Source organism: Diadema antillarum, unplaced genomic scaffold (genome assembly GCF_040938485.1).
Source record: "Diadema antillarum isolate AM-2024a unplaced genomic scaffold, OU_Dant_1.0 scf00000028, whole genome shotgun sequence".
Lineage (NCBI taxonomy): Eukaryota > Metazoa > Echinodermata > Echinoidea > Diadematoida > Diadematidae > Diadema > Diadema antillarum.
The window spans coordinates 1,132,686-1,144,407 of record NW_027270917.1 but is presented as its reverse complement, the minus strand read 5'-3'; the positions used below and the strand labels follow the sequence as shown (position 1 = coordinate 1,144,407).

The window sequence follows — 11,722 nt, the reverse complement described above, 5'->3', positions numbered from 1 at the left end:
GATGTTTCACAAAGAATTGAAGTCTATCTTAAATTTTAAGAACAACTTAAAATTTAATACCGTAGGTTGTGTCTGTCTTCACTATACGAAGCTTTCATATAAGCATGAAACATTTTGAGACTTTTTTATACAGGTATTAATTAACAAAATTAAAAAAGGGAAATTAATTTTTTTCTGTAAATTTTAATAACAATTTGAATTGGATTCTGAAAACAAATTAGATAAATCTGAAAAGAGGTACTGACGGCATAGGCCTACCGTAATTTTTTGTTGATCGTAACTTTTAAGTTCGTCTTAAATTCTTCGTGAAACACGCTCCAGCTCATTCTGAAGTGGAAGCTTAACTCTTTATTTGCCAAGTTCACACGCCCAACTCAGTTGATGGCATGTCAACTTCACATATTCTTCTCAAATGCACAAACCTGCCCAAACCAATTGATAGATTGCCAAATGCCACAGGACAATGAAAGCGTTTCTTGCAATTTCGCTCCTCTCACATATGGCTTGCATTTTATGTAGCGATTGACTTGCAAGCTGTGTTCCCTACTGAATTTGTATGTAAATTCTAAGTTTCTGTCACTATTTTGTGTGCAAAAGTCATGCCTTTTTACAATAATGTAGTTCCTGGTCATTTGAAAGAAAACCAATAACAGATTTGTCATACAATTTTACATCAAAACAAAGCTTGGCATTTTCTCTCCAACTTTGCTCACTACGAGTCCAGCTAAACAGAAATATAAAAAAAAAAAAAACTACTATAAAAGCTACATGGATTTGAAAAAAAACAATGTTTTTCCCAAAGCATGACGACATTGGTGTTTCAGAATAATGTAGCACACAGGGGGTTTCCATCATGGCACCTGAAAAAGTGGTGAGGAAAGAAGGGTGTGTTATAGCTGGATAGGAGGAGTAGACCAAGTTTTGTAAGATCTAGAGTAATCTAGACAGGTACAGTATAAATATGAATTTTATTATGTAGTACAGTTGTATGTTACTTTGCAATTTAGCCATTTGGCTTATTCTGTAGCAGTTCTTTTCACATTATGAGTTCTTTTAAACATGCTTTGATGTTGAATTTAATACAGTTACAACTGAATTGACATATTATTTTCTGTTTTCTGCAGTTTTCGGTGATCACCATGGCCATGAATGCGGTCAATGCAGAACTGAAGCAAGCCAAGAAGAATCTCCAGGAGGCTCTGGGAGACAACAAAGCTGATTATTGGTCCATTATGAAACAGTGGTATCGGCAAAAGATTAGCAAGGATTACTTTGATACAGAGGCATTGCGTCTCCTTACCGAGGGAAACATTCACTTGCATAATGAATTTCTTGTGGCCATCTTTACAAAATGCCAGACAGCTAATATAATTCACGACTCCAATGCAGCCAAACCAAGCATTGTCGCTACCCCTACACCACCCCCGCCAAAGATTGTGAAGAAGGCAAAGACTGCAAAGAAGAAAAAGGCCATCGTGCGCGCAACCTTCGAGAATCGCTTCGTGCCAGCGGACCCCATGCAATACCTCCCCATCGAAGTGGCCAAGCCAGTGAGTAATGAGCGAGTCGAGTTTTGCACCAAGGCAGCCTGCTTGCCCGATGTGGAGATGCTTCACGGGAGAGTGTTTGTGACGACGTGGGAGTGGGACCTGGAGGGAGTGGCGGACACCGCCATTCCCGTCATCCTCCATGCCGTCACTCAGGTCCTCAAGAATCTCGTCACGGCCATGCTCTCCAGGCAGTGTGCGTACGAGGTCAGGGATGGCTGCTTCAAGCATTCCCATGGGCAGCGCTTCAGCGAGTCAAGCCCTCAGGCAAGGGAGCGGGAAAACAAAGTGAACTCTCCGTCCGCCACGGACGGCTCCACGACCTCCAGCGCGTCCAGTAAGCTAGGAGTGGATGAGGTGGAGCAGAAGGCTGTGTATAGACTAGCAACGGGCGGCATGGCCCCCATGCACAAGACTCTCACGCTGGAAGACCTCTTAGATGCTGTCAAAGTGGAGGGCAGACTGCTAGCCTCCCACACAGTCTCTTCATTAGCAACAGAGAGAATCCTGTGTAGTCTCTGGCACCCAGACCACCAGCAGTTGACACAAGATGAATTATTCAGGCAAATGTCTCAAAAGTCATAGCTGTAGATGGACAGTTAATGCTCACAGCCAAAGTTAGACTTTAGAGTTATGTCAGCCACCAAATACCTGTAATAGACATTGAGGTCATTGATGGGCATGCTCCATCATAATCTGTGTATGTGATTTACCAGATCATTTATTTTACATAGCGTACTGTTGTCACTTTATTTTGTAGCTACACAGGGGTTCCGTGTAATTTTCATCGAGTCTGTAGTGTTTGCAGGAGGTGAGACCTGTTCAAGATTTGTTCTTACTTTTTCAAGATTCCCAGCCCACAGTTACAGAGATATACCTCAAAGGTGATGTGTGCATGATAATTGATATCATGTATTTGAAGTGTTAGTTTGTGTGCATGTGTACATTGCAGAAAGAGGATTGGGTAAGAAAGATGTCTGCTAATTGTTATGTCAGTTTGTTGATTTTAAAGTTTTGTGTACAAAACTGTATGTCTTTCTTTAAACTCCTTCTCAAATTCAACTTCCCCTCTCTTCAGGGCAGTGCATGATATGCTGTCATCCTACTTTCAAAGAAAAATTAACTTTGCTATGCAAGTGCATGTTGACTTGGGTTGATTCATGACACCCTCTGGCATCAACATCACTCATGTGGCCAAACAAATATCTAAAATGCATTCATATGCAGTAATCTGCAGAAAAAAATAGTAGAAATGTTATTAAATAAAATAGATGGCACATATACAGATACTCTTTTGGTCACATAAGTGATTATCAGGATATTATGAATCAATACAAGTCAACATGCATTTGCTTTGCGTAGTCCCTTTAAGAATCACTGGCCAAAACAGAAAGCATGCCTGCCCCATAGTGCGCTTCTGGTAGCTCCAGGCATGCAGATATATGGGTACCGGTATGTAGCAACATTCTTGCCTGGGTTTGGGAAATGTCAACCAAAAAATGACTATGGTCCACAAACCGTCCTCCCCCTTCCCACTGTGGTACTAGCAAATTCTTCCCAAAAGGGCAAGAATGTAGCAGAGCTGCGAAGTCATCCCCGAAAACTGGATTTTTTTTTTTCATATCTTAAAGGACAAGTTCACCTTCATAGACATGTGGGTTGAGTGAATGCAGCAATATTAGTAGAGCACATCATTGCAAGTTTGAGGAAAATCGGACAATCCGTTCAAAAGTTATGAATTTTTGAAGTTTCTGCTCATTCAAGGCTGGATGAGAAGACTACTATAGCTTGTGATGTCACATGAGTACAACGATATAAAGAAAGAATAAAGAAAATTCAACATATTCTCACTTTTCTCGCATAACAAGAGAGCACTTGACTTCTCTCTTTCAGAAGGCAGGGGGAACAATATTACCCTTAACATAAATGTCAGTAACAAGTCGAAGAAATGTGCACTTAATTCAAAAAGTATAGTTTTGTGAAATTCTCTTTTTATTTTCCTTATATAGTTGTACGCATGTGACATCATACACTGTAGTAGTCTTCTCTTCCAGCAGTGACTGCGCAGATACTTAAAATATTCGTAACTTTTGAACGGATTGTCCAATTTTCCTCAAACTTTCACTGATGTGTTCCACTAATATTGCTGCATTCTCTCAATCCTTATGTATATGAAGGTGGACTTGTCCTTTAACAACAGAACACAAAAGCATCCCTATTCTGGTACAGGACACTCCCACTGTAGCAAACAGGGTTATAACCAAATTTTGTTACAATGAAGTAAAAATGGAGGCCCCGAAATCATTATCATTAACATCTATGACGAAAATTCCCTCTGGCAATAACAAAATTTTGATGTAACGGAGGAAAACTGCCGTTCTTGAGGACTTTATTACTGTACGAGCTGAAATTTTTGCGGTGGTTGTATTCGACTTTGAACCGCGAAAATAACAACATGCGAAAATAACAACGCGCGAATGACTAAGTTCAGTTAGACCCTCGCAACCGCGAAAATGTCCTCCAAGTAGCAATTTGCGAAAATATCTGTATGCGAAAATTTTAGCTCGTACAGTATAATGAGAGTCACCTGTATTACTTTGACCCATTTTATGAGATGCATGTTTTAGACAAGTATCTTTCTGACTGCTCTTTGGAATCCCCCAATTTTGATGTCAGTGGCAGATCCAGGTGGGGCTGCACCAGGGGCATGTCCCCTCCTTATTGTTAGTTAAAACAATAAAAAGAAAAAAAATTGGGGGGGGGTGCATGCAATCCCCCTTTAATTTTGTAAAGGCCCTTCCCCCCCCCCCCCCCCCCCCCCCTTTACAGAATTCCTGGATCCGCCCCTGGATGTGAGAATGTTAGTAGCCCAGGGGCCCGTTTCATAAAACTTGTCATAAGTGACAAGTTGTCATAGATGTGACAAGCTACTGAAATCCTTTCATCTGATTGGCTGAGAGCAAATTTGTCATAGAAATATGGCAGTTGTCACTGATAACAAGTTTTATGAAACAGGCCCCAGATGTAGAGATGAGCTAAGAGCAGCAATGCAAATTAAAAAAAAAATGCTCACTGTTTCAGAATTGTTGCAGTCATTGAGAAAGTAAAACAGTGGACCTTGAGTAAAATTATTGACTTTTATACCAGTGCAGGACATGAAACTTTCTTCATTTTCAACACTTGCAGACTATGGTTGTAGATTGCAATACTTAGCTGAAAGTGCCATGAATACCATGGTTACTTCTGAAGATATATAACTGTCTTGCCAGATGAAAAGATCAAAGGCCATTATGTGTGTAATGAAAAGGCTTACATGCTAGGGGCAAACAGTGAGTGTGTATTCTGTCATTCAATGTGCTCTGCTGTACTTGCTGTGCTAGCAGACTCTCTGAATTCTGTGTATGTTTGAACAAGTATTTCAGGAGTTGTGCATTTTGTTGCATAACATTGCAGCTTACATTCAAAACTTCTTGTCTTATTTGCTTCCACCTTTACAGCATGAACATATTCCAGTAAATTATTTATTGTCTCATTCAACCTGAATTGTTGCTGAAGTAGAATGAAACATTTTGTAGTTTTTTTACTTCATCAGACATAATAGGTGGAGCGTGGGGGAAACTAAAGCGTATCCGTGGTCCCACTTTATGTAGTGTTTTGAGTTTGACTGTAACTTGAAACATGCTTCCAGATCGTTAATAATACAGCTGTCATCTGGTATGGGCCACTATGTGTATGCACGCAGTTTGGTAATAGTATGGTACATTAGTTCAACTGTGCATAAAGTTTGTCTGAGTTTTAGTTGAGGTTTACACATTTGTCTCGAATGTATGCATCAAAAGGTCAATTGTTGTTCATCCATGCACAGTTGTATGTTCCTGGATTTAGTTTTTCTTGTGGAAAGTATGTCTAATAGTTCAGAGATAGTTCTTAATATATGTGTTTGATAGCAGTGGTAGTATTTTATACAGTGAGTATGAAAGCAATATCTGTACATCTAAATCAAAGTTTGTGCAAGCACCTGTAACAGTCAAATCAGAGTCACTGAAGTCAGTCATCAAAGATTCATAGCAACTCAACTGATAAACCAAAACCAAATCAGGTGTGATGGAAAAGATCAGAGGTACTGACTTAGACACAGTTAGCTTGTTATGTCAGGTTTTTTACAATATCAGGGTACAAAGTCAAATAAATAGAGTTGGGTTTTGTGATCCATTCTCTTTATGATGATAATGAGGCTCAACTGTATCTTTAAAAGTAAAACCCTCATTAATTGAATAGTGTTTTGAAACTCTGCACTGTAATGTTCATCATCTGTGATTCCTTGATTCCTGCCCTGCTTGAGTGGAACATGGCACAAGCTTTTAAGGTCTTTCCAATCATAGTAGGTTGCTTTTATTTTGGGATCACAAATCTGTGTACTGTGAACACAGTTACCAACCAGATTGCACTTGAGATGTGATCAGGTAGCTAAAGTGCTCTGAAGGTCAAAATAGGTCATTTGTGCCATAGTGCAGTTATCACAGCAATATTCAAAGTGCTGACAGTTGATTGGCTGGGAGTGGCTGCCACAGAAGTAGAGGCTGAAATTATTGGAATTTTACAAGAGCTGCTATTAACCTATCTATGAAGTTGGTCTTGGGTCACTGTAAGTTTAGTCAGGTTTTCACAGCCTTGCATTTAAACCCTTGCTGTTTTCCTGGTTAGAGGGAAGCAATGTCGATTTGAGTCTTGGCTGCATTCTGTATGTCTGTATTAGCAAGTTTAGAATGGTACAATGTATGTGCTAAAGTATCGTGTACACCCCCTTTTGTGTTCAGTTGACAATCACACTTCTATACGAGGGGCATCTTTTTCTGTACTGTGGCAATCAGTGAACACAGGTTGAAAACAAGATTAACCCACTCTGATTGAAAGAGGGAAAAAATAGAGAAAGAGACGAATATGTGTATTCATTTGGTCAAATTTTACGCGAATCTGGACTTAGGCCTATTAAAAGTTCTGTATTATCATAGAACAGCTTTCTCTTGCACTGCATACTGCATACCCGTACTATGTATGTACGAATGCATGTCGCCTTCATGTCAGGATCAGAGTGATATTTTCGCATATCATTGAATTTGTGGATAAGACCTGTCTCTCAAATTAAAATCCCTGCAAAATGTATGAGGTATATTAGGAGATTGACAAATAAAGAAATGAAGGAAAGAAGGAAGTAAACTGGAACATAACTGTAAAAAAGGATAATTTGGTGTAATTTTTCGCACTCAGTCGGGTAAGATGACTCTCGTGTGTTTTTCATTCCGCAGAATCAAGACATCAACTACTGGAACATATGGCAAGCAAAAATATTTTTATTTTCGCGCTAGTTTCTGGTTGCGCAAAATGCGCAAAAATTTCAACATCGCAAAAATTTCCACTTTTACAGTATGTTATAATGTGCATTGCCATCTAGAGCAAGAAATGCTTCAAAAAAGTTAGCAATACACAGTAGTTCTTGTTTGAGTGTTGAAAATTTATGTACATCTCTTGTCTTAGTTGACTGAAATATCAGTCTGTATCTCTTTTGGGACATGTTTTCTGTATCTTCAGGGATATGTTTTGTGGAGATTACATCTCATAATCTGGCTTCACAGAATCCCTCTCCCATTTGTTATTGGCGGAACAGCCATAATAAAAAAAAATGAATAAAAACTCCTAACTGGACAAATTTTTCTGTCTACTGTTTTTGGTAAAACTAGAAAAGCACTCTGAGAGCGCAGACCTCCGCCAAGCAGCTATATGTACTTTCCACCAATGATCTTACTCTTCCCAAAAAGATTTTTCTCCTCTCCACCACTGGGGCAAAGCTCTTTGCCCCCCCCCCCCCCCCCCAATAGAGATCAGTGATTTCCACCCATCTAGGTATACATGCTGAAAAATCGCCCTATTTCCCAATATAGAAGCCTTTGTTACGTAATAAACCCTCAGCTGAAACTAGAGCATGCCCAAAAAATTCTTGGATCACTACCAAAATTCAATAATTTGTTGTGTCATTCTCAATCTTTCCTGTAAGTTTCATTCAAATCCATCAACTACTTTTTGAGTTATTTTGCAAACGGACAAACAAACCAACCAACAAACCAACGGTAACGAAAACATAACTTCCCTTGGCGGAGGTAACTTGGGTGTCCCACTTGTTCCAGTTAAAATTAGGTAATTTATTAAAGACCTTTGTGGCACACACAGCAAACAGACCCAGCATTGTTGTCCTATCTCCTTTGACTTACATACTGTATGCAACATAGGGTGCATTCAAGTGCTCTGAAGCGAACCAAAAGCGAACGGAGCTAAAGCGTACCGTACCGAACTGTGCCAGATTTGAAGCGTTTGAGCGCTCTGTTGAGAAAGCGTACCTCACAAGTTATTTTTAGAAAAGGTCACGCATTTTTGTAGCAAGAATGTTATTCACCTGATGCATGAACTACTTACAGCTGTCCCGAACAGAGAATGTCTTTGCATTGTGACGTATGCGCATGATACGCACATGCTTTACATCAAACATTTGGCACGCTTTTGGTACGCTTTTGGAGCACATCGGGAAGTGGTCCACTTTTGGCTCGGTACAGTACGGTACGGTACACTTTAGGAGCATTTGAGCGCTCCTCTGGCACAGGTACGGTATGGTACAGTTCGCTTTAGGAGAGCGCTCGAACGCACCCAAATTCACCTGTGATTGCTTCTGGGTGTCCAGCAGGATGTTTGCACATTGTGCATTTAAGTGTTCCAAACTGGCTTATGATGGGGTAGATTCCTTCAATAACTTCATTGTTAGAGCATGGTGTAATAAACTTGGATAATGGCAATAAAATGCCTCTTACTTTATTGTACATGCTGTGTTTGTTTCCTTCTTGAAAATTGTCTAGATATATTTTCACAGAAGAGTGCATTGAGTTTTTATTTATTTTTCAAATTGAAATAACCAACTGCTTTGACTTAACTCCATGTATACATAATTATACAAATTATTGTCATTGAATTGTGTATCAATAGGGCCCCCATGGTATAATGTTGACCACCTGCAAGTAAATCTCTTTTGGGGGGATTGTTATCAAACTTTGCTTTACAACATGATCAGGAGAGCATGTTTCACAGTGGCACTTTTTATTTTCCTTTTGACTTACCTCAAGTTTAGCAAGAGTAACTGCTGTGTGGTAAGAGTTTTGTGGAAGGCATACATCGTAGAGACTAATCTACTGACAGATCAATTCATGTCCACTTTGGGTACATAGCACACATGTAGATAAATGGATGGATAGATTGTTAAATGAAATGATTGGGACAGAGAGACAATACTGTAAAACCAGAAATATTTGTGGTTAAAAATTTTTGTGAATTGGAGCCGACAGGTTTTTTCATAGCATGAAATTTTGGCGAACTGCCACAGGCATTCAATGTTGGTAGTGTAGACAAGAACTTTCATGTTCATTTTCAATTTTGCAAATCTTGGCTCCTCGAAAAAATTTGTGAAAATTTCATGCACACGAAAATTTCTGGTTTTACAGTAAATAGATGACAGACAGATGGAGAGAAAAAAATAGACATGGATGTGTGAGGATGAATAGATTATTGGATATGTACTGTGCAACTATTCTAAAAAATTCTCCATTCCGCCTGTAATGTGCTGTGTAAGATTCATTCATAGCCTTGTGATATTTGCACAGCATGTCATATGGGCGAGAGGGGGAGGGGTAGCCCCTAGCAACCGGGTTTGTTTCATGTTATCCACTTAAATTTGCTTGCCACGTTGTATCGCAAGCACAACGCTGCAGAATTTTCATCATCACCATCATTCATCATCCTCTGCACCATTCACCCCAATGCATCAGTACAGTATGTTCCCCCCCCCCCCAAAAAAAAAAATACAAAATACAAAATACAACATACAAAATCGATTTTTGCATCAATAACTTCCAATATAATTTAACTGTCTGAATGGTATTTCAGGGTCTAAAAAAAAAAACTTACCTATATTTAGCAGAAAACCCCATTCAATTTGGCTAAGTGGTCACAGAGAAATGTGAATCGTTGTGGAGCATGTCATGGATGTGATTCTTCCAAGTTTAGCACTTTGATGCTCTTGGAACTGCATATTAATATGTGAACACATATGGACAGAACTTGGAGGGAAGGGATTCCTAACATGCTCTACAAAAATCCTCATTTCTCTTTGACCACTGAAGCAAATTGGATGGGGGTTTTCTGTAAGACGCGAGTAATAAGTAATAGTTTCATACCCTGAAATCATATTTGGATTGATTCACTACTTTTAAAGTTATCATTGCGGAGGGTCCCGCGGGGACATTATGGTACTATGTCTCTCTCTTTAAAAAAAAAAAAAAAAAAAAAACAGAAAAAGATGAACCGTGAAAAACTATACAGAGGAGCAAAGCATCCACCATTGGCACAATATACCTTCGTGGATTACCACTAGACTAACGTAGGAACATAAAAGTGGATAAAGAACCAAATGCAGCCAAATCACATAGATGCATGAAGTATGGTCATGTTGAATATCAGCTTTCAAACTTTTGGAAGCATTTTTTTTAATGAATACATAAAGTCACACTTGTATAAATGTCATGGTATAAGAATATTTCCACACATTGTTAATTTTGTTAGGTTGACCAAGGCATTTCTACACCGAACAGGAAGCCAATATAACAATGACTTTTGATAATATTGCAACAGTACAGTGTATACATTTCACACAAACAGCAAGTACCTCGGACCAGAAAAAGAAATAATGATGATAATCATATCAATCAGAGCTATAGCAAAACTATATTTATAGTACCAACTCTTTCCACTTGACCTAGCTTTTTAAAAAGATACCATCAAAAAAGAACAGAGCATTTCAACAGTGTCTTGGATCGTTCCTTAGCACTGACTAAAATTCTCAAAGGTATAGGAATCTTACATGCCACAATACAACATGCATTTTGCCTATTTTTGTGTACATGTGTGAGGAATGTGATGTACATGTATCAAAGCCTCGATAGTATTTGATTCCCTAAGGTTTTGAATCAGGATCTATTACAAAATAATCTTACCACGAAAGCTACATATTTGATATAAACATGTATAATCTGATTTAAAGCATACAATTGGAGTAACGAAACTTTGTGAATGAGGACTTACAAACTTGCATTTCTATATGCACAATATATTAATGATTCTGCAAGACAAATATATTGGTATACTGGAATATTGATCATTAATGCTGTTAAGATTTGTATGAAAGACTGATAAAGATATTAGGTCACAAAATGTATTATTTCAGGGCACTACAATTCCTGAATGAATCGTTGTTAGAAAAATCAGCACCTAGGTTTCTACTTCCTATGTTTGTTCTTCTGCTCATTTTAATCTCCACTGTTAATAGCTGACTACCTCTTTGGCAAAAATCTAAGGCACAATATCCAGTACACATTGTTAAATGTATGAGGTCACATCAAATTCTGTACATGCGTGAGCAATTTCCTTTAGATATGTTATTTGTTCTGAAAGACACCAGCAAAAAGGAATAAAGAATTCTTGCATCATACCTATGTATTCAATTGTCATTACCTATATCCACATGTTTCCCCCCAATTTCAATTCCATTTAGTATACTTTTTCTCGATTTGTTCTGTTTAAATACCACCATTTAACTGGAAGAAATCATTTGCGCTTTTTGTTATGATGATTAATAACTGTAAATGCATGGGAACCTCACCATTACAATGTTGATGGGAGTGCCAATCTTTTCTTGTAAGTGGCATATGTTCATAATTTTTTTTTTTTTCCGGGCATCAATTCATCGTTATACTTGATTAGATAAATGGGACTATACCCAAAGAGCTCACAAACAAAACACAAACAAACAAGGTCATATCAATAGCATACGGTTTCTTGCTATAACAAGGTCCCCTGTATATAATATATTATTTTCAATTTCTCACCCTTCAATCATAACTCGCTATATATAAGAAAAGCATTATGAGATAAATGTATGCTATTCTCCCACTTCAGCACTACCACCATAGGACGGATCATGATAATTACATAATATAGCAATAAAAATGAAAGTAATGATGATAGAAGTGCTTTATCAACTGTATCAAAATAGTAATACATACTCACTAACACTGATTAGA

The 11,722-nt window shown here is 38.3% G+C and overlaps 1 protein-coding gene across 1 annotated transcript; it reads left to right on the top strand.

The window, feature by feature from the left end:
* The first annotated feature begins 1,127 nt into the window (after positions 1 to 1,127).
* On the top strand, positions 1,128 to 2,274 carry LOC139736546 (transcriptional adapter 1-like). The gene has a single exon (XM_071647298.1). It carries the CDS (start codon positions 1,140 to 1,142, stop codon positions 2,130 to 2,132), a length of 993 nt encoding a protein of 330 aa, XP_071503399.1. The 5' UTR covers positions 1,128 to 1,139; the 3' UTR covers positions 2,133 to 2,274.
* The last annotated feature ends 9,448 nt before the right edge of the window (positions 2,275 to 11,722 follow it).